The sequence below is a fragment of the Nyctibius grandis genome, chromosome Z, assembly GCF_013368605.1.
Source record: "Nyctibius grandis isolate bNycGra1 chromosome Z, bNycGra1.pri, whole genome shotgun sequence".
NCBI classification, from domain to species: Eukaryota; Metazoa; Chordata; class Aves; order Nyctibiiformes; family Nyctibiidae; genus Nyctibius; species Nyctibius grandis.
The window spans coordinates 1,641,976-1,664,783 of NC_090695.1; the positions used below are offsets into that span (position 1 = coordinate 1,641,976).

The window sequence follows — 22,808 nt, forward strand, 5'->3', positions numbered from 1 at the left end:
GTGCTAGAAGGTCTCCTCAGACCCTTCTCTTCTCCAGGCTGAACAGCCCCAGCTCTCTCAGCCTGTCTCCAGAGCAGAGGTGCTCCAGCCCTCTGAGCATCTTCGTGGCCTCCTCTGGACTTTCTCCGACAGCTCCATGTCCTTCTGTTGGGGCCCCAGAGCTGGATGCAGTACTGCAGGGGGGGTCTCACGAGAGCGGAGCATCTACCCATGTTTTCTGCAGGCAGCCTCCCCTGCCGCGGGGCACGGCGTGCTCCCCTGCCACCACAGACACAGCGCGGCCTCCCCCGCGCCCTGCCGGTGTCCTAGGCCAGGCTCAGCCCTCACAGTTACACCTTCCCGACACAGCAGCTGTAGGAAGCTCATCTTCAAAATGCCCACGAACACTCCCTGGGCGGCTTCAGCACCCCCGAATGACCAGGCCCGCTGGGGCACGGGGCGGCTGCTCCCCCGCCCCTTCGCCCCCCTCAGCCCGCCCCGCCGCCGCCGCCTTCCCGCCCTCGCCGCCCTCCGCCCCTCAGCGCGGCCGCGGGCTGCCCGCCGCGCTGCCTGTCGGTGGCTGCCGCACCCCCGCCGGGGACAGCGCCCCTGAGAGCTGAGCGCCGCCGCGGTGCCGCGGCTGCGGCTGCCGTGCCGGTAGCAGGCGGGTACCGGCGCTCGGTCGGGCAGCCCCGGCTCCGCGAGGGCCCCGCGGTGCGGTGCGGGGCGGCGGCGGCGGCGAGGCGGCTGGAGCCAGGTTGGTGTCGGGGCTGCTCTCCCCTTTCGTCCGAGTGGGCCCGCCCGCCTGCCTACGGCGTGAAAGGGCGGGCGGAACCATCGGCGTCAGGGGAAAGGGGAGCCCGTCTCCAGAGAATGGCGCGGCCCACCTGCCCGTTATAAACGGGCGGAAAGAGGCGGCGCCATCTCCGTGGCTGGGGGGCGGAGGTCAGTTGTAGCCTCATGACCTTGCCAGAATGGCGAGGGAGGGAAGGCTGCCGTCCTCGAAGGCGTTGTGGGGCAGGGGACCAGCCCCGGGGCTCCCCGGCGAGCAGCAGACCCTCACTGCCCCGGCTCCTCGGGGGGCAGTGGCAGGCCCGCAGGGGAGCCCGTGTGGGCTCTCTGTGGGGCTGGAGGGGTGGCCCTGGAGCCCCACTCCCCTCAGTGCAGCCTGACCCGGGCCTGGGCCGCTCTGCTGCCTTGTGCTGGAGCTCGCCGGTGGCTTCAGGGGCTCCTGCCTCGGTGCTCGGCTTGTGCTGTCATCCCAGGGAAGGGCCTGGCCTTCGCTGGGCCCTGCGGGGTGGCGCCGTGGTGGGGTCTGGGGGAGGGGAGGAACAGGAGCCGGGGGAGGCTTGCCCTGGGTGGGCAGCACAGGGTGCCTCTGCCATGGAGAGCAGCCCCTCGGTGGTCCCAACACATCTGTGCCGTTACAAGCCTCTCTGCAAGGGGACAAGGCCTCTTTACCTATAGGTTGTGAGCATCTTGTTCCATCCCTATATGGCATGTAGGCCCCCTTAGACCACCAAAGACCAGGTGGGAGTTGAACTGGATGGTCCTCCATGTCCTGACCAGCCTGAATTATCGTATGGCTTCATCCCGTTGCTGTAGCTGTAATGCCAGCACCAAGGTGAGGTTCCCTTGATGTGTTGGGCTGTGATTATGAAAACTGAGGTACTGCAGTTTTTTAGGACTTTTTGCTAGGCCAGGAGCTTTATACTTAAAATTAGGCTATGCTGAAAACTGGCTCTGCAAATAACTGAGATACTGCCCAAATGAATACTGTGAATAGGAGAACCAATGGAGATCTAGCCTAAAAGAAGAATAAAAAAAAATCCCATCACTGTTAAACTAGGATATTCTCTCCCTGTCCTTAGCTGTGGTATCCATGCAGGCATGGTTCAGCTGCTCTGCAGTCATGTGTTTTTGGCTGGAGAATTTATATAATAGCACCTTCTTCAGTCCTCTTTTTAATCTCTCTCAGCACTCAAAATTCCTTGTGCCAGAGTTGAAGTGCCTGAGGGAAGAGAGTTTTTTTGTCATGGAGATAATGTGGAGTCATGCAAATTCCATTCTGTTCAGGCACTTTGTCTGCAGGTAAGTATTTTACTCAGAGATGATGATGTGGAAACCTGGTGTCCTCTTCCCTTGCAATTGATGCAGCTCCCTTAGCAGTTCTGTTATCAGCTTTTTATCGTAGACTTTTCAGCTTGGCCTGTGTAGTAACAGACATGCTACAAAATAAGCATTTTTAATTTTTTTTTCCTTATTGCAGGCAACCAGCAGAAATAATGAAAGTGGAATCTCAAAGTTTTCTGCACATGTGTCTTGTGCCTGAGACATCAAAACAGTGATCAAGTTCAGATGATCCTGATCATTGATAAAACTGTCTGCAAAGATAAAACTGTCCCGATAGAAAATTAAATGTATTAAGGCAGGTTCTAATCATGGTGATGACTACTCTGCGTGTTTTTTAAAAGTACATACATGTTACATGTTCTGTCTGTAACCAAAAGGGCTCAACATAAAATTGCAATGACTTGCTAGTGAGGACAGATCAGACAGTCGTTACTGTCCAGCAAACAGGAGAAAAGCTTCTGTATTGGACGTTTGTGAAGAAATAGCTCAGCGAACTTGCTTGTGGAGCAAAATGCAGCACTTGCAGCACGCATAAAGGAGAAGTAGGAGTTTCTGAAGACAGCTTTTCAGCCAGATGACTTCCACATAACCTCACTGTTTTCTTCCCCAGTGCTTTTACCCGTTGAATGCTGGCTTCTCTTTTGGGCTGAGTCCCATGTACCTGTTTGTGTGACACAGAAGCTTGCTGTAGAAAAACCGCTTCACTGCCCCCTTTGCAAGAGGAGGGAGTAACCCTTTGGGGTGCTGAATATCCTTGAGCCCTGAGAGCTTCCAGGCTAAATCCACGCTGGCACACAGGCAGTCAACCGCTGAATAACTAAAGCGTTAGGGCGCTTGAGTTGCAGGCTGCATCACCGTAGATCTCGCTTACAAAAATAAAATTAACAATATGCACTTTTGTGGAGCGTTTTGAGCTTTATAGTCAGAGCACTGTATCATCACTTAGTAGTAGTGTATTTATTTTTGCTTGAACAGCGCCGTTGGTGTCGATGGGACTTGCTGAAATGTGCTTGCTGAGGCCTTGAACCAGCAATACCAGGCGTAATGATCCTCTTCCCAACACTCTTAGTTGTTTAGAGAATTTTTTGACGCGCACAAATAAAGGCACTTAAAAAACAAATAGCACCTGATTTCCATATATAGAGTCTTTGGGAAAATACCACCCCATCAATTATGTATTTTTTTTAAACACTGCCTTTTATTTCTCTGTCTAAAGGGGCCCATTTAATACTGCGAGTAATGTTCTGAGTAATACCGGGCTTGGCACAAATGAGGCGCTTAACTGAGTTCCTTATTTTTATTATCCATTGTCTGCTAACCAGTTTTTTGTTGTTTCATTTATTTGCCTTTTCCCGGGGGAAGGAAGGATGGCAGCTCGGCGTGCGCTGAAAGCCGTCTTGGTGGATCTCAGCGGCACACTTCACGTTGAAGACTCAGCTGTGCCAGGCGCGCAGGAAGCTCTTAAAAGGCAAGCTACCTTTTTTGATTTCCTCTGATAGGTTATGTCAGCCCTGCTTGCAGAAAGACGCTTCTTTAAGTAAATGGGCCTGAAGCTTCTGCCTTTTTACGCTGTCGTGGATAAGCAAATACGTGGCCAAGTTCTGCTTTTATTTACACCTGTATTAATACCGAGAGAAATCAGCAAAGGGCCTAGGTATTGAAAAGTGCTCATGTATCACCTGAGCCCCTGCAGCTTTCCTAAGTTGCTGTCTAGGTCTTCTCTGTCAGAAAAAGACTTAATATTCAGAATGTTTCCGCTAATTTCATAGAATCACAGAATCATTTTGGTTGGAAAGGACCTTCAAGATCATCAAGTACAACCATTAACCCAGCACTGCCAAGACCACCGCTAACCCATGTCCCTCAGCACCACATCTACACGGCTTTTAAATCCCTCCAGGGATGGGGACTCCACCACTGCCCTGGGCAGCCTGTTCCAATGCTTGACAACCCTTTCTGTGAAGACACTTTTCCCAATATCCAATCTAAACCTCCCCTGGCACAACTTGAGGCTGTTTCCTCTTGCCCTGTCACTTGTTACCTGGGAGAAGAGACCGACCCCCACCTCGCTACAGCCTCCTTTCAGGTAGTTGTAGACAGCAATAAGGTCTCCCCTCAGCCTCCTTTTCTCCACACTAAACACCCCCAGCTCCCTCAGCCGCTCCTCATCACACTTGTTCTCCAGACCCTTCACCACCTTTGTTGCCCTTCTCTGGACTTGCTTCAGCACGTCAATGTCTTTCTTGTAGTCAGGGGCCCAAATACTGAACTGCAGCCTTAACCAAAGTGGAAAGTAGTTAAGTTAACCTGAATTACCCCATCTACACCAAAGTCACTTCAGCTCAGCTGTTGCTCGGTGCTTTGTTTAACTACAGGAACCTGATGGTATATCTGAGCCCTTAGGCCCACGGTGAGCTAAAGTGGAATAACAGAGAGATTAACTTGGCCTAGTGAGGAAGGCAGCCTTTGCAGAGTTTTCATTTGGTCTTTCAGCCAAGGCTTTGCTGTATTATTTTAAAGTTTCTCTGCTAGGTAAACAACCTCAGTCACTTTTTAGTTTGAGAAACATTTGATAATACAGCCCATCTTTTGTAGGAATTTCCACGCGTTAATAAACAGGACAGTTAAGTAGCACTTTCTCTCCTGATGAAAGGGTTCCTGAAGAAACTGAGGTGTAGTCAAATGACTTAATCTGACCGAGTGACAAAATAGGATACGCAACTCCAGAGATCTTTGTACTGTGTTATGAGACTCTTTTCCTGGAGAAGACATCTGGCAATGGATGAAGAAAGGCACAAAATGATATATGCTATCATGGTGTGTGAGGGAGGACACTTTAAGATGTTGGGACAGTAAGAATCAATCAGGGGAGAGGAATAGAGTTGAATTAAGGATGAGACGTTTTTACTGGGGTTGTATTGGCTGCTTGGATTTTTATAAAGCTAGACTGTTGCTCAGAGGAAATGTTCACAGAAAGATTAGGAAACTCTGCATTTATTTTCACAAATAATTCTGTGTATCTCCTAAAGATGTAAAATTGCAACGAAGTAAAAACTGCTAAAGCATTGGGTACTCATTCATTACCCATGCATTCTGCCACGTGAGAGTCAGCACTCTCGAAAATCCATATATATATATAAAAGTGGTGATATTGTTGAGAAGAGTTCAGTATCTGCCTCGTCTGCTGCCCACCTCCAAACCCCCAGGCAGCAGAGTGGACAGAAGAAATGGCTTCTGTAGGATCAGAAGACAAACTCTTTTATAAAGCCACTGATTGTCCTTTGTCTTCTGCTTCTGTTTGTAGCTGTGTTGAAGCTGTTTGTCAGCTTCAACCTGCTGTCACAGGTATGGAGAGCGGGTGTCATTTCACTGCAAAGAACAGCCAGGTCTTTTTGCTTAGAGGTTTGAAAAAAAAAATTTCTCATGCTCTTTTCTGCTGATCCATGTCATTGTCCTTCCTAAAGAGAAGCTGAAATGATTGGCACGCAGCTTGCTTAGGGAATGAACGGATAGTTCCATTTTTTAGGGTTAATTCTCCGTATTGAGGTCCATTGGAAAAAGAAAAAATTACTTTTTATTTTATTAGCAACCAGGGGACTTTTTTACCAGTTCATACTTACGAAGGGTCAGTGTATCTGACAAACAGGAGAAATAAGTGGCAGGTGCAAGCAAGTCTCCAGCGTTGACCAACTTGATTCTGATGTTCTCCATGCAGTCCTGATGCCACTGTTTGTTTCTATAGCAACAAACAGAGAAAGTGATGGTGGGGGAATAATTAAAGGGAACGCCATTGAAATTGTCACTTAAAATTATTTTATTGTGTGGTAGCACATACTGTCAGTGTAAGGCAATAACGTGGTTTTATGTGATATTGGTGTTCTTCTGTAAAGGGAGAAATGGCTGCAAAAGCTGACATAAAATCGCCACACAGGTAACACAGGCTCCTAGAGCATCCTGCATCTCTGAATGAGCCACAGCTGCTGGTGAAATTCACCCAGCATGTGGAGTTCAATGTATTAATTTAGCAAGAAGGTTCTTCTGTTTAGTTATTTTGGTTCAAGATGCTGTTGATCCAAAATACAGGGCTTGTTTATTTATTAGCTAGTTTGATTGCCCCCCTGTACTCAGCACTGGTGAGGCTGCACCTTGAATCCTGTGTTCAGTTTTGGGCCCCTCACTGCAAGAAAGACCTTGAGGTGCTGGAGCGAGTCCAGAGAAAGGCAACAAAGCTGGTGAAGGGTCTGGAGCACAAGTGTGATGAGGAGCGGCTGAGGGACCTGGGGGTGCTTAGTCTGGAGAAAAGGAGGCTGAGGGGAGACCTTCTCGCTCTCTACAACTGCCTGAAAGGAGGGTGTAGTGAGGTGGGGGTCGGTCTTTTTTCCCAGGTAACAAGCGATAGGAGGAGAGGAAATGGCCTCAAGTTGTGCCAGGGGAGGTTTAGATTGGAGATCAGGAACAATTTCTTCACCAAAAGGGTTGTCAAGCACTGGCACAGGCTGCCCAGGGAAGTGGTGGAGTCCCCATCCCTGGAGGGATTTAAAAGCCGTGTAGATGTGGTGCTGAGGGACATGGGTTAGTGGTGGCCTTGGCAGTGCTGGGTTAATGGTTGGACTTGATGATCTTAAAGGTCCTTTCCAACCAAAACTATTCTATGATTCTATGAATTAAAAGGCTTTTCAAACTCATTGACTGTGGATCATAAATATGTTTGTTACTGCTATGGAGTTTGGAATCACCATTTTCCTCCTGACTTTTCCTGGTAGAAGCAAAGCAGGTGAGATTTGATCTTGTTCTGGGTAGGTATAATTCTTGCCATCTGTTTCACATTGCCCTCCAGTCCCCAGAAATTAACAGCCTCATGGTTCTATCATGGCAGTAGTCTGGGATGTATAAAGTCTTTTCATTGGCAGCCTTTAAAGAAATGGTCCTTTTTCAGTCCCAAAGAGACGTAAATAGAAGGATGCTGTGGCCAATTTGCCTTTGTTCTTCATCCATCAGGCTGCGTGGTGCTCCAGTTACCATTCGATTTGTGACAAACACGACGAAGGAATGCAAGAGAGACCTGCTGGAGAGGCTGACGAAACTGGGCTTCGACATTGCAGAAAATGAAATCTTCACGTCTCTGACAGCAGCCAGAAATCTTCTGGAGCAAAAGGAGGTGCGGCCTCTCCTCCTGGTAGATGATAAGGCCCTGCCTGACTTCACAGGTGAGGTGGTCAGAAAACAGCATGGTGGAGGTTACTGAACAACTAAGGAAACGTAGTGCTCTCTGTTTTGTAGAATGACAGTTATATATATACCACTATCCATGATGAAGCCTGAAATGTGGAACTCACCAGAGTCATAAAGGTCCTTTCTTCTTTTTAAATTAGCATTAAACAGTCTGAAATCATAGCTGCTTGAGGAGTAGTGGAAATGGCAGCCAAAACCTTCAAGGAGTCAGGAATTTGGGTAAAACTTGATACTTTTTATTAATTTCCAGTGTAAAAAAAAAGTAATGCTTATCACTAGATCATTGGATGTTTATTGCACTTACCAGTGCTGATTTGTTTTATAGCAAGGATGCGTCAGTTTGTTGGAAATCAGGTTTCCCTCAGCTATTGTACAGAGGTTTTGCTCGTAAAGAGATGAACAGCCAGTGTGTAGGCACATGCAGGAGGCTATTTCTCTCGTAATAGATTGTTATTAAAAGTAAAATCTTGAGGTAGTTACTGTTACTTATCTTGTATTGAACATCTAGGTCTCACTCCATGTGCTTTGATACCTTAATTGGTGACAGAAGGTTCATCGCCCTGACTTCTCTAGATTAGCATCTCTAAAGGCCTGGTTAAAACTTGCTTTACTTTCAGATGTTCCCATTTCCTTCCCTCAACAATAAAGGGAGTAGAAGATAATTTATTCTAACTTGGACGTGTCTGGCAGGTGCTAGGACAGTTAGTCCTTGACTTAAGCACATCCTTGTTTCAAGAGTAGTGAAGATCCTCACGTTTTTAACATACTCAGAGGTGAAAACCATGTGTTGTATATTCAATCTTTCGTTTAAAGTCAAGGCAGCAGAAATGTGGATGCCTTACCACTGCTCCCCGCCCCTTGCCTTATGAACTGAAATCCTTCTGCCTGTGTAATTTAAGTAGGTTCTAATCTTGCTTGGAGCTAGACATTTCCTGTTAAATTTTAGAGCCGTGGTCTACTCAGTTCAGGAGAAAAGCCTGTGTGGGCTCTGAGAGCAATGAAACCTGATAGTCTGTTCTACCTAACGTCGCATCCAGAGAAATAAACCCCGGCAATATCCTGTATTTCTGTTCTTGAGAAGGCTTTCTTGGGTCAGAAACAGCAGAGACAGCAGCTATTTCACTGAATGTCATTAAATCAGTTTAATCTCCATGTGTTTGGGATCTTTGCATCAGTTTTACAGTAGCTGATGCTAATTTTGTAAAAGACAGCAGAGACAGAGATATCAGCGGAGTGCATTAGTGACATTATCTGTATTGCTTGGGTCTGGAATGGATTGTTTTGTTTCTTTTTGCTACAGGCAATTTTGCTCATAGTCTCTCAGTACTGCTCTTGAAACATTTAAGTACAATGGAGAATTTCTTTAAATTTCTGTTAATGGCTGCTATTGAACTACTCTTGGCTAATCTCTCTGTAAAGTTGGTGACAGATGGATGATTGTCATCCGTTCTTGGTTAAAGGACCCAGATGCTTTTGGGTGGTGTCACAAATCCACGTGGCACATCTGAGTATGCGTTTTGCTCTCTGAGCTAACTGAAGGACATGCGGCAGGAGACATCAGCCAGCAGGCTGCGATGACGCTCTCAGGAGACCCAGGAGCTCTGGTTATCCCAGTAAAGGTGTAGAGCATATGCTGTGTGAAGGCGGAATGAAACCCCCCAGCAAGTGCAGGATGCAGCTGATGGTAACTTAACCTGTCATAAATAAAACTCTCTGATACTCCTGTTTCTCCTGCAGATGCTACTCTGCTTCCATTGCTGGTTCTGTTCAGAGGTGCCACTGCCATGTAAAACCTGTCCCGCTCCTCCAGAGCAGTGTAGGACAAAGGAGGTGCAAGCTGTTCTCAAGGGGAACAATCCATATTAAAAAAAAAGACCTTCCAGAAGAGCCAAAACTAATCTAGTGTAACAGCTTCTAGGTCATGCTGCAATACCATTGTTGCCATCATAACCAGACTGATATGTAGAACAACAGTCAGGCTTTATACCCTAAAAGTAGAGTTTTCTGTGACGAGAGTCACCATCTCTGGATGTGTTTAAGAAAAGACTGGACATGGCACTTAGTGCCATGGTCTAGTTGACAGGGTGGTGTCAGGGCAACGGTTGGACTCGATGATCCCTGAGGTCTCTTCCAACCTGGTTGATTCTGTGATTCTGAGAGGGAATAGAAAAACTGGATGGAATTCACTAGTCTTCCTGCTTTACTGTCTTTCAAAGCAGGTGAATATATGTAGGAAGAGATTCTTAGATAATAGAAAATCAGTTAAAATTTTTGCGTTCTGCTGCATTTCAGTGGAGGCAGTGAGAGAATCGCTGTTCAACAGTCGCTGTTAAGACTATCCAGCTGTAATGTTGTGGTTGTTGTGAAGGATGGCAGAGTCTGGATAGATCAACACCTTTTCCACAGATGCTTTCCTCATTTCTGAAAGATATAAAAGTCATCTATATAGTGTGTCCGTGTAAGAAAATGCTAATTTTTGCTGTGAAGTGATTCATTGCACTTACGGACCGGGTACTGCTAAGTATGACTAAAATTCTGTTCTCTCAGAATCATGTTTTCATGACTCTGAACATAATGTCTTGGTGTCATCGACGAGGGACATTGGAAGGAAGGGATGGCATCCAGAGGGACCTTGACAGGCTGGAGAGCTGGGCCTGTGCGAACCACTTGGAACTCAACAAGGCCAAGTGCAAGGTCCTGCACGTGGATCGGGGCAATCCCAAGCACAAACACAGGCTGGGCGGAGAATGGATGGAGAGCAGCCCTGAGGAGAAGGACTTGGGGGTGATGGGTGACGAGAAGCTCACCATGAGCCGGCAACGTGCGCTTGCAGCCCAGAAAGCCAACCGTGTCCTGGGCTGCATCCCCAGCAGCGTGGCCAGCAGGGTGAGGGAGGGGATTCTGCCCCTCTACTCAGGGGAGCTGTTGGAGTGAGTCCAGAGGAGGCCACGAAGATGCTCAGAGGGCTGGAGCACCTCTGCTCTGGAGACAGGCTGAGAGAGTTGGGGCTGTTCAGCCTGGAGAAGAGAAGGCTCCGGGGAGACCTTCTAGCACCTTCCAGTGCCTGAAGGGGCTACAGGAAAGCTGGAGAGGGGCTTTTGACAAGGGCATGGAGTGATAGGACGAGGGGGAATGGTTTTAAACTGAAAGAGGGGAGATTTAGATGAGATATGAGGAAGAAATTCTTTGCTGTGAGGGTGGTGAGACCCTGGCCCAGGTTGCCCAGAGAAGCTGTGGCTGCCCCCTCCCTGTCAGTGTTCAAGGCCAGGTTGGATGGGGCTTGGAGCAACCTGGTCTGGTGGAAGGTGTCCCTGCCTGTGGCAGGGGGGTTGGAACTAGATGATCTTTAAGGTCCCTTCCAACCCAAACCATTCTATGGTTTTCTGATTCCATGTTTTGATTTTCCAGGGATAGCCACCGATGACCCCAATGCAGTGGTGGTAGGACTGGCTCCTGAACACTTTCACTATGAGATGATGAACAAAGCATTCCGGTAAGTCAGCCTCTCCTCACGGCTTCTTGAGTGTTGCCTGTCTTGTGCTGGGCTCTGTACCTCTACATAGGCAAGGAAATCCTTCTCGTGTGGGGAGAAGAAGGCAGTAGCAATATCACATAACGTGATTATGGTGTCTTCCTCTGTGTCTGAGATAGAGCCAGTAATCTTGGTGGGTCTGGGACCTTAACCATGAGCTTCAGGCAGCCCAGCCCTGGTTTTCATAGCTTTGAGTCTGTACATAAACTAGAGAAGTACAGTCATGGTTGTCATTGAGGTGAATAAGTTAGCAACGCCTCAAGAGGAAATACACAAAAACGAGGATGTTGGGTAGTATTCAGGAAACAGCTTCTATGTTCAAACCTCAGCCTTCAGAGCTGAAATATTATAGGGAAGGAAATCCACTATTTAGGGCAGATTATTCCATATCTACCTAATGCAGGATATCTAGCAATATCTTCTGAAGCATCTTGTGTTCAGGAGTGGCCAGCACACGATATGGTGGGCTGGATGAACTATGGATCTGATCTGTCTGTCTTATTTCTAAAGCTCTTTGTTTTGTCTTTACATTAAGGGCTGAATCAGATAAAATCTGTCTGTGACTGTCCATGAGCCAGGCTGCAACAGTGTTAACCCCTGCGAGCAGCTGGTGACCAACTTTCAGTGCTACCTCAGAGCTAAAGAGCGCATCTCATAACACTCTGGTTAACTCCCTGCTGTGCTGTGATACATGCGATGAGTCTTTTCCACTCTTTGCTCACGGGATGATGGCTACCACGCAGTTTTTCACCTTGGAATTTGAAAAAAACTGATCTCAAGCACCTTAATCTAAAGTGGTCTTTATAACCACTAAATCCGAAGAGGGAGTATCAGTTACTGCTCACCAGTATCTTATGGAGGCTCCTTGGAGTAGGAAGCCAACACTGTCCTTATCTACATGCCAATTATATGTCAGAAGAACATGTATTGACCCAAACTGACTCTCTGGCAGCCTCATTAGTGCATGTAGCCAATGGCATTGATTTTCGAGTTTTACAGCGCACTCATGACTGGACTCTAATTTCACAACTGCCTGAACTTAACCCATCACGTATTCCAGTGCTTACATTATTTTATTCATTGATATTTCTGTCACGAATATATTAGCCATTGAATGATAGTCGTTAGGTGCCTCGGGCTGGAGAGTTGGACACTTAAAACAAGAAACCAGTCATCACTTTCAGAGTCCCTGAGGGCCCCAGGCTTCCCCAGGCCAACATACGCAGGAAAGCCTGCAGAACTGGCCCTGTGGAGGTGGGTGAGGTCATCCCAGGCTGCATTTGGGCTTTTTGCATTAAACACAGAATCAGACACTTGTTCTGGTGATGGAAGGAAGGTGCTGAAGGCCAAATCCAGTCCCCTGCAGCGGGCAGTGGGCACGGCACGGCCTTGCTACCCGAGAGAGACATGGAGGGGGTAGCATGGAGTGCGTGCTGCTGGAGCATCCTATACCCAGAGCTGTCTGGGTGGTGCAGCTGAGCGTTGAGCAAGGCTGAGTCCTTCAGCTCACCTTGCCTTGTGCAGACACGTTCCCAGCCGCTTGGCTGACTTGTCTGCCTGGAGGAAGATTTCATCCTCTGTGAATCTGTCCTGGATTTGCCTGCTGTTTTCCTGGGCCTGTGTTTTAGGCTGAGCAGAGGCCTTAGGATGGGCTCTGATCTTTAACATCTCACTGGGTTTTGTTCTGGGTTTTTCCCCTGGTCCTCTATTGAGAGTAAACTGTTTTGCTGGTGTCAGTTTTGTTTGGTCTAATAGAAATATTAACTACTGGCCACATTCTCTTCTTCTTGAGCCTTGTGCTGTGTCCATATTCCTTCTCCTTTACTGCTCAGATAATTAAGTCACTTGGGATTTGCATGGCTCATAGGAAAACCTTAAGGTGAGGCTGATTAAATGTGGATATCTACAGTGGCCGGGGCTCCTGAGGGAGAAAGGAGGCGCTTGTAAGGCAATATTCATTTTCTCCCTAGTAATGCTTAAAATATGACAGTTGAACTGTGCCCTAGAAGTGCTTTTTCCTCTCCACTGACTATGAAGATCCCAGGCTGACTAACTACCTGGTAGGCAACTACTTGGTTGATATCCAGCAGTAGGTTAGGTAAATCTAACCCAATATGAGTCCTGAAACGAGATACACAGAGTAAGGCCATTCTCTAGGCACCATTTGAAATGACTGAGACTAAATTTCTCTGTTTGCATGCGTGGGATTTTGATGCCACGTTTAAAAGAATTCTCTCAGGTGAGATCTTTCCTGCAAACAGCTGAATGTAAGTAGTTGTGGTGCTGCTGTCGAATTAAATTTTCCTGTATCCTAGAGGCATCCTCCTGTCGTGAACATATCTGGCTGGTCACAGATACACGTGCCAGCTCTCTTCTTGTTGAGCTTGCTTTGCAAGGCATTGATTCAAGAGAAATGTTTTGTGATAATGAAATTAAATGAAACATTATCATTTATGTATTGCTCAGAGTACCCAGGCTGCTCTGCAAGCACGTGGGAAGGTGCAGACGTCCTCCAAGGAGCATACAAGTCACCTAAGCCAGCCTCTTCGAGCAGAGCCTCAGCAGAGCTCCAGAAAGGCAGTGAAGGGGCAAAGGAAGATTTTGTTTGTTTTCTTAAAGGCTTTTTATTGTAAATGGGGTGGGGTTAAAGGGAAAAGAAATCCTTCTTTCTGCCCTGAAGATAACAGCCAACATTTCCCCCCTATCCCCCAGCTTTGCTAGTTACATTCTGTTGAGATAAAGACAAGTTGCCTGTGGTACCTGAAGAAGGAGAACCCTTAAGCAGCCATGAATTGACAGGGGTGACAGGGTAGTGAGGCTAAGGAGATGCTGATTGAGATGGGTGGAGCAATAGCACTTTCTTAATTACTTCTTCCTTTACATTTTCCCATCCACTCCAGGTGATCCCGTGTTCTGTGCAGGTTTTTAACAGGTAGGTCAGCTGGCAGGCAGAGATATTGTCTCTGGAACCCCGAGGAGGGTGCACGCTGGTGTGTCGGGGCAGAAATGGGCCCGTGGAAAGTGGGAGGATCTCAGTTGTTGTGCAAGGAGCCGTTCCCAGTCTCAGACCACTCGATTCCTGAGGCTCCCAGGTGCTGTGCCCAGCCAAGACCCCCCTGTAACGTTGCTGTATGGTGCATTATGACCCTTATTCTGTGACCCTTTTATTGTACTTGGAAGCATTAGGAATCTGCTGACTTGTTGCATGGAACTATCTTCCACTTGGAATTTTTGATTCCCAATAGCAAGAAGCCCAAATCCAGCTTTGTTTCTACAAGGCTCAGTAATAGCACTGTTAACTGGGGAATTCGGTGGGACGTGAACACGCCTCATATCTTTGTGCCCTTTCATGTAACTTGTTATTGTTAAAATAACGTTAGAATATAAAGTTAAGGTAAAATGATTCACCTTCTGCTTGGGACTCACTTGAACACCCATCTCTGCTGGAAACGCGTAGCTGTTCGGCTGCTACAGGTGGTACCAACAGCCTCAAGAACTGCTGGGCTGCAGATTTCCTGGCAGCCGCAGCCTGAAGGCACTGCTGTGTTCTCAGTCTAGGCAAGGAGATGAAGGCTGTGGCCATCAAACCGCTACCTCCAGCCTCGACCTGTGGTTAATGTCTTTTAAAATACTTTCGTGGGTAAATCAGATGGGTTCTGATGTTTGCCATAGTGAAAAGTGAGGCTGCTTAGAGTAGTGGACCTAATTGCAGGAGAGATATAGACAGGATTTAAAAATAGTTGTCTGTTGAAATCCTCAAGATGATAAATTCTTTATTCGGGGGATTTTTTATTAGCTGTTTCTGGGGAAAATAAGGAACTTTATTTAACTCTCCAAATGAATGCTAGCTTGTATTATAATTTGGGGTGTCGTGAAAGTCAGTGGGAGTTTTGTCATCAACTTAAAACAAAAGCCAGTTGAGGCCTTCAGCTGTAAATACCATTTCTTTAATATAATTTTTGTACTTTCTTCTTCATTCATCCTTTAGGTTGATTTTGGATGGTGCTCCTCTTATAGCTATACATAAAGCCAGATATTTCAAGAAAAAAGATGGCTTGGCTTTGGGACCTGGACCTTTTGTAGCTGGACTGGAATACGCGACGGACACCAAAGCGACAGTGGTGGGGAAGCCAGAGAAAACTTTCTTCTTAGAAGCTCTGCGGGGGACTGACTGTGCCCCAGAGGAGGCCGTCATGATTGGTGATGTATGTGGGGGCCAAATACTTCATCACCTGACTGTTAACGTAGTGCTTGTCTCCACTGCGTGTCGTGCCTCTCAAATGCCATGCACTGATCTTTCTAAAAGCGCTGTGATTCAACGAGGGGTGAACATTGAACCATCAAAGCTTGCATGATCTACTGTGTAGTCCATGGGGTTAGTTCTCTTCCTCCAGTCGCTATTTGATCAGGCAAAAAGCATGTAGTAAATCATTCCTGTGACTGTCTAATAGGTAACTACAGGATTTGACTCAGTGTAGCTGCTTTTAAGTGATGTGCAAAGCAGGGAACATCATGAAAACCTTTGTTAACAAATTGTGCCTGTGACCACTAACCAGCTGCTCTCCTGTCCTCTCCCAGGACTGCAGGGATGACGTTGGTGGCGCCCAGAATGCGGGCATGCGTGGGATTTTGGTGAGGACTGGTAAGTACTCCATGGATTGGTCATTTCGGGAGGCAGCGGAGCATTTCGTGATCCAGCTCTGGGTACTGGCAGCGCCCCCAGCCCTGGTTCTTTGTAGAGAACTGTTCCTGTGGTTTGTTACACCAAGGGGCTGCTGGGAGACACCGAGTCCATCACCTCAAGCATTTTGGTGTGCCCAGGTGGCCAAGGAGGCCAACAGCATCCTGGCTTGTATCAGCACTAGTGTGGCCAGCAGGACTAGGGCAGGGATCGTCCTCCTGTACTCGGCACTGGTGAGGCCGCACCTCGAATCCTGGGTGCAGTTTTGGGCCCCGCACTACAAGAAAGACCTTGAGGTGCTGGAGCGAGTCCAGAGAAGGGCAACGAAGGTGGTGAAGGGTCTGGAGCACAAGTGTGATGAGGAGCGGCTGAGGGAGCTGGGGGTGTTTAGTCTGGAGAAAAGGAGGCTGAGGGGAGACCTTATCGCTCTCTACAACTACGTGCAAGGAGGTTGTAGCAAGGTGGGGGTCGGTCTCTTCTCCCAAGTAACAAGTGATAGGACGAGAGGAAACAGCCTCAAGTTGTGCCAGGGGAGGTTTAGATTGGAGATCAGGGACAATTTCTTCATGGAAAGGGTTGTCAAGCACTGGAACAGGCTGCCCAGGGCAGTGATGGAGTCCCCATACCTGGAGGGATTTAAAAGCCATGTAGATGTGGTGCTGAGGGACATGGTTTAGTGGTGGCCTTGGCAGTGCTGGGTTAACGGTTGGACTTGGTGATCTTAAAGGTCCTTTTCAACCAAAACAGAGATTCCATGATTCTGTGAATTCAGCAGATGCATTTCCTCAGCTGCAGCGTGGCAGCCTGTCAAGCAGTAGATTGTGTTTAAGTCAGGATAGGCCATTCTATTTGATGTTTCAACAGCAGGGCTAGAGCACAGACCCCGAACTGCCAGTGGGATGATATGAAGTAATAGATGGGGGCAGCTGATCTTGTAGGTGTGAATTTTTTGCTCTAATGACTCTAAAATCCCAAGAACTAGTCAAAGAACAGAAAAGAGTGTTACTGTGACATCTTAGATTGCCAAAATCAGTCATAGCAACATAACCTCTGATCATTCAGGAACTCTGGTGATGTTCCTGAGTAATTACACTGGTAATTATAAGTCATTTTGCTTCAGACAAAAGTGGAACGTTAAGGGACTGACAGGTATTATCAATGTTATTGATACAGTGCCAGTACAGCAGAGTGAAAGCAGTGCATAAGTAACAGTAATTTTGAGCTAGAGCAGCCCCTGGAAGAATATTCAGTAAGGCTTGGTGTTTGGTTAGGGAAGACTTGTGAGATCATAGAATTGTAAAATGGTTTGGGTTGGAAGGGACCTTAAAGGTCATGTAGTTCCAACCCCCTGCCATGGGCAGGGACACCTTCCACCAGACCAGGTTGCTCCAAGCCCCATCCAACCTGGCCTTGAACACTGCCAGGGAGGGGGCAGCCACAGCTTCTCTGGGCAACCTGGGCCAGGGTCTCACCACCCTCACAGCAAGAATTTCTTCCTAATATCTAATCTAAATCTCCCCTCTTTCAGTTTAAAACCGTTCCCCCTCGTCCTGTCACTCCATGCCCTTGTCAAAAGTCCCTCTCCAGCTTTCCTGTAGCCCCTTCAGGTACTGGAAGGTGCTAGAAGGTCTCCCCGGAGCCTTCTCTTCTCCAGGCTGAACAGCCCCAACTCTCTCAGCCTGTCTCCAGAGCAGAGGTGCTCCAGCCCTCTGAGCATCTTCGTGGCCTCCTCTGGACTCGCTTCAACAGCTCCATGTCCTTCTTCTGTTGGGGGCCCCAGAGCTGGACGCAGCACTGCAGGGGGGGTCTCACGAGAGCGGAGCAGAGGGGCAGAATCCCCTCCCTCGCCCTGCTGGCCACGCTGCTGGGGATGCAGCCCAGGACACCGTTGGCTTTCTGGGCTGCCAGCGCACGTTGCCGGCTCATGGTGAGCTTCTCGTCACCCATCACCCCCAAGTCCTTCTCCTCAGGGCTGCTCTCTATCCATTCTCCGCCCAGCCTGTATTTGTGCTTGGGATTGCCCCGACCCACGTGCAGGACCTTGCACTTGGCCTTGTTGGGCTCCATGCAGTTTGTTGCAGTAGAACCTCAGATGGCCATTCCTCCTGCTGTGTCTGGTTGTTACTGAGCCAAGGAGGCTGGAATTTTTCAGGGGGAAAAAAAGGATACTCAGAGGAGCCTGGTAAATGTATCTTTCTGTTTATCTGTTACAGGTAAATACCGACCGTCAGATGAAGACAAAATCAATCCGGCTCCTTACTTAACCTGTGAGAATTTCCCAGAGGCAGTGGAACATATCCTAGAGCGCCTGCTATGAGAAAGGGACTAGTTAGTTTGAAGAAACATCTGTGTCACATCATTTCCTTTACTTTTGCTTCAAAAATTAAGGTCACAGGATCAAGGCATGTATTGCATCAGAAACCTAGCCGTGAGCTCCTTCCTCTTGAGTTGTGAAAGGGCAGAGGACCAACGTGGGCCCCGCACAGTCACAGCAGAGCCCCTGCTCCTATAGTAGTTTCACGAGGGTGTAAGTAGGGACCACGGATCCCCCACAGGTGAGACAGAAAGGCTGCTTTCCTGAGTGACACAGGGAGCACGGCAGAGAGTTCTGTTTATTTTCTGTTTTCAAGAAATAACTGATGCAAAGCCCTGTCTGGGAAGCGTCACGTCCTTCTGCTGAATAAGCTAAACCAAAAAAAAAACCCACTGGAAATACTCAAGTAAATAAACCTCAAAGACTAGCAGAGCCTTAGTCAGCCTGTAGTGATTTCCTGGAGTGTGATTCTGCTCTGCTCTAGTTTACAGGTAGAGATTATGCACATTTAGAAGTGAACTTTTAAATTAAAATATCACCATTGTTTAATAATAACTACTGTTGACTTCTTCCCTCTCATTAGAACATACCCTGTTTTTTTGTTTTTCAAATTTTACATAAAACTGTCAGCATTTTACAGATGTTTTAATTAGATGCTGTTATTAAAAATAATGGTACGGAAATAAAAATGGGGTATTAAATGCCTTAGAGACTGTGAATTTTTGAAGTTAGGCTTCAGCAGGGTCCTATTAATGCTACAGTCACAAAATTTCCCTGTTGTTGGGTTTCTTTGTTTCTTTTCAATGTTAGGGGAAAAATCCTTGACAAGCCATGGGGACAGATTGCAGTTTTTACACAGTTGGTTCGTAGAGCTGTAAAATGAAATTTAATTACATAGTAGGCAGTGCTTTTCCTTACATGCAAAATCCACCCATATGAACCAACTTTGTAATGATGGTAAAAAAATAGCTTTTCTGGTCCATTTGCAAACTGTAATAATCAAAAGTCCTTCACAGTTGTTTTACAGTGCTCTTGAGTGTTAAATTATTAGATGGTAATTGTACATTACTGGAGTATTAACCTTATTGGAAAGATAGTTTTGTGTAATGAGCCGTGCTCGTTAAGAAAAATCATCGTGATGAATGAAGGGGAAACTCTCCTTACGTGAAAGAGTGTCTGTCTGTGATCCGACGTAGGGGGTGGTCACCTACATTCAGATTTAATCTCTGAGACAGAATGTGTGGATGGAGTAGAGTCAGCAGTAGAAACACAAGAAACAATAAACCCCCCCCAGGAACAAAAGCCATGTGTGTGCCCTCATTAATTGTAACCTACAGTTTTGAATAAATTCAAACATCTAGTGTTCACGCCAACAATTCTGAACCTGTGCTGGGTTCTGCTTGGAGTACGTCAGGGAGGTCTTTGGCCTGTAGTCGGAGTCAGGTTCAGGAGGTGAGAGATCTGTAAGTAAAAATCCTGTGAAGATACTTCCCATAAAGATTTCTGACAACGTGGCAGATGCTGGAGCAAAAATGACACTGTCAGTGCTTCGGAGGTCCTGGAGCATGCTGGAAAGCACGCAAGACCGTGGTACTTTTAGAAAAGCAGCTGCACACAAGATAACTGCAAAGAGGATAATTGTTGCCAAGCAAGAGGGATGATGAGAGGGGCAGCCATGAGACGCAAGCGCCTGAAAAAATGTCTGATTAGAATTTATAATTAAAAGATTAAAGGACACGTGGCAGTCCTAACTGGTTACCTAGCTGTGTTAACAAGCAGAAAAGTTTCCAACTCAGCTAGTATTTACAGCTGCACTGCAAAGACTCGCTGCTGGCACTTTATGGCTGGTTGCAAACCAGTGGGTTACCACCAAGCCAGTTTCTAGTTAGATTAGCTTAAATCTGCTGATTTTCTACATTGTCTCCAAATTCCTCTAACTCTTTGCCTTTTCCACGTTGGAAATACACTAAACCTTGGAAAGCAATACATTTGGCACATCAAGGCTTTGACCTCAGCTGAAAACGATGACAAACTAACCAAATCTACAAGCACCACTAAGGTCCTGAATTTCATAGAATCACAGAATCATTTTGGTTGGAAAGGACCTTTAAGATCACCAAGTCACACCGTTAACCAGCACTGCCAATGCCACCACTAACCCATGTCCCTCAGCACCACATCTACATGGCTTTTAAATCCCTCCAGGGATGGGGACTCCACCACTGCCCTGGGCAGCCTGTTCCAATGCTTGACAACCCTTTCCGTGAAGAAATTGTCCCTGATCTCCAATCTAAACCTCCCCTGGCGCAACTTGAGGCCGTTTCCTCTCGTCCTATCGCTTGTTACCTGGGAGAAGAGACCGACCCCCACCTCGCTACACCCTCCTTTCAGGCAGTTGTAGAGAGCGAGAAGGTCTCCCCTCAGCCTCCTTTTCTCCAGGCTAAACACCCCCGGCTCCCTCAGCTGCTCCTCATCACACTTGTGCTCCAGACCCTTCACCAGCTTTGTTGCCCTTCTCTGGACTCGCTCCAGCACCTCAAGGTCTTTCTTGTAGTGAGGGGCCCGTTTCATTAAAAGCAGTGACTTAGGTTTCATTAAAAAGGGTGCAGGTCTCTGCTGGTAAAGCTACACTGATGGTGATGCTTTAGTGAGTCTCGGAAAGGGAGAATTACACTAATCACCCAAGCTTTCTGCTCCAGTTCTACTCCAACCTCTAAACAACTGTCATGAATAAAGACCGAGAAGCAAGCAATTTTTAAATCTTTATATATAAAATGAAGGCTGGAGTCTTCATTACACAGCATCTGCCATTATGTTATTTCCATGAAGAATGTGTTTTGAGTGGCCACTGAAAATGGCTAATAAAAAATAACCAAACAACCCCCCCCCCATTAAATTTTGAAAGTGAAGATTTCCCCCGGACATTTGCACTTTCCTGGAAACAACAGCACTTCCTTCCCCAGCACCGTTGGATCCTTCGGAGGCAAGGCGATGCCGTTTTCAACAGCAAAAGTCTTGGAAGTTTTCAGTCTTTTGGGGTTTTTCTTTTCAAACCGACTCAAATTCTCTCTGCCAAGCTGTGTACTTCTGGCTTAGATTCTTTGCTGATGGCTTGGTGTGAGCGATCACATCCAGGAAATCTGCTGTTGTGATCATGTCTAATCTGATCACAGGTAAATTACTGTTACCTAAAGAGAAAAGAATTGATTAAATACTGTTATTAGTACCAAAAGACATTCTTTTATGTCCCTGCCTCATGCGACACTTACTTAATATTAGTAAGAAATTCTTTGCTGTGAGGGTGGTGAGACACTGGCCCAGGTTGCCCAGAGAAGCTGTGGCTGCCCCCTCCCTGGCAGTGTTCAAGGCCAGGTTGGATGGGGCTTGGAGCAACCTGGTCTAGTGGAAGGTGTCCCTGCCCATGGCAGGGGGTTGGAACGAGATGATCTTTAAGGTCCCTTCCAACCCAAACCATTCTGTGATTCTATGATTAATATACGAAAACAACAGAATAAACCTAGAGAGATAAAGAAAGTTGTATTTGTGCACAGATACTGTCAGCTTTTAAAAAGCCTGATTTTCAGAAATATTAGCTTAAGTAGATGTTTTAGAAATGCACCGTTTAAAACTTTTCTAAGCAGGTAACAGAGCTCCACCTGCTGGGGTGAACATTATAATTTCGAGAGTTCCAGCAGTAGATCAGCATTTCCCAGATTGGATTCTCTACTCAGAGCTGTGATACCTGGCTGATGATTTTCAAGAGCATCGAAAATTTTCCTCACTGGTCTCATAGCTGCTTCCTTGCACACGAGTTTAATGTCTGAGCCGGAGTATCCGTTTGTTTCCTGTGACGGGGTCAGAATGAGACAGTACGGCTTACAAATCAGACAGGAATGGCATTTACAAGCCTATATAAGATATTTGTAAAGTCTATTCCTGTCTGAAATGTATTTATATGTGTGTATATATATACACATACACACATATATATTTTTATGTGAACCCTCCCTTCAACTTTATGTTGCTTGTTCTTGTTTTGAATGCCCACAGTACTTTGTAGGAGCCAAGGAAAATACCGGCATTTTCTTTCTAAAGGGCAATTTTCCATCGGTCAAATATAACCCACTTTTCCGTGTCTGTTCCCAGCTTCCCTGTTAATTAACTGTATTATTAACATTTATGAGTTCAAAGAAGGGCAACGAAGGTGGTGAAGGGTCTGGAGCACAAGTGTGATGAGGAGCGGCTGAGGGACCTGGGGGTGTTTAGTCTGGAGAAAAGGAGGCTGAGGGGAGACCTTATTGCTCTCTACAACTGCCTGAAAGGAGGGTGTAGCGAGGTGGGGATCAGTCTCTTCTCCCAAGTTACAAGTGATAGGACGAGAGGAAACAGCCTCAAGTTGTGCCAGGGGAGGTTTAGATTGGAGATCAGGAACAATTTCTTCACTGAAAGGGTTGTCAAGCACTGGCACAGGCTGCCCAGGGCAGTGGTGGAGTCACCATCCCTGGAGGGATTTAAAAGCCGTGTAGATGTGGTGCTGAGGGACATGGGTTAGTGGTGGCCTTGGCAGTGCTGGGTTAACGGCTGGACTCGATGATCTTAAAGGTCCTTTCCAACCAAAACGATTCTGTGATTGTAAGTGGGCATTGTCTGCAGTGCTGTCTCACCTGGCCCAGCAAGCGGTAGTCCAGATCTGTTCTCAGCTCCACTCCTCCGCTGTTGCTCAGAGGGGGCAGCCAGTGCTGGATCATCACCCGCCGTGCCTCTTTACTTGGCAGGTCGACCAAAATTCTCTTCTCCAGCCGCCGCAGCATGGCAGAATCTAACTCCCTGCAAGCAAAGGAGAGGAATTGTCTCAGCGCATCTCGTTGCAGAGACATGGCTTTGACAGCAAGCTCCTCACTGAAGTGCCATTTGAATATGAGGAAAAACAACTTTCC

The 22,808-nt window shown here is 47.0% G+C and overlaps 2 protein-coding genes across 6 annotated transcripts in view; one reads left to right on the forward strand and one right to left on the reverse strand.

The window, feature by feature from the left end:
- The first annotated feature begins 671 nt into the window (after nt 1–671).
- Nucleotides 672–19,282, forward strand: HDHD2 (haloacid dehalogenase like hydrolase domain containing 2). 4 transcript variants are annotated; one of them, XM_068423776.1, is made up of 7 exons: nt 672–736; nt 3,475–3,580; nt 7,111–7,319; nt 10,753–10,837; nt 14,865–15,081; nt 15,455–15,518; nt 17,771–19,282. In XM_068423776.1, exons 2-7 carry the CDS (start codon nt 3,480–3,482, stop codon nt 17,872–17,874), a joined length of 780 nt encoding a protein of 259 aa, XP_068279877.1. In that variant the 5' UTR covers nt 672–736; nt 3,475–3,479; the 3' UTR covers nt 17,875–19,282. The 4 variants fall into 4 exon arrangements, with proteins under 4 accessions (XP_068279877.1, XP_068279878.1, XP_068279880.1 ...); XM_068423777.1 differs by having other exon boundaries at nt 712–736; nt 3,479–3,580; XM_068423779.1 differs by lacking the exon at nt 672–736 and adding an exon at nt 827–924.
- Nucleotides 19,283–20,806: 1,524 nt separating this feature from the next.
- Nucleotides 20,807–22,808, reverse strand: part of KATNAL2 (katanin catalytic subunit A1 like 2) — a 36,802-nt gene continuing 34,800 nt past the window's right edge. For both annotated transcript variants that reach the window (XM_068423229.1, XM_068423231.1), the window contains 3 exons: nt 22,536–22,698; nt 21,614–21,716; nt 20,807–21,059 (listed from right to left, as the gene is read on the reverse strand). In XM_068423229.1, coding sequence (XP_068279330.1) covers nt 20,920–21,059; nt 21,614–21,716; nt 22,536–22,698 — 406 coding nt within the window. In that variant the 3' untranslated portion in view covers nt 20,807–20,919. The remainder of the gene's footprint in view (nt 21,060–21,613; nt 21,717–22,535; nt 22,699–22,808) is intronic.

Coding starts and splice junctions, on each gene's coding strand:
- HDHD2 (XM_068423776.1), top strand. CDS start 3,480: ATGGCAGCTCGGCGTGCGCTGAAAGCCGTCTTGGTGGATCTCAGCGGC. Junction 10,838..14,864: donor ATGATGAACAAAGCATTCCG/GTAAGTCAGCCT, acceptor TTCATCCTTTAG/GTTGATTTTGGATGGTGCTC. Junction 15,519..17,770: donor TGGGATTTTGGTGAGGACTG/GTAAGTACTCCA, acceptor TATCTGTTACAG/GTAAATACCGACCGTCAGAT.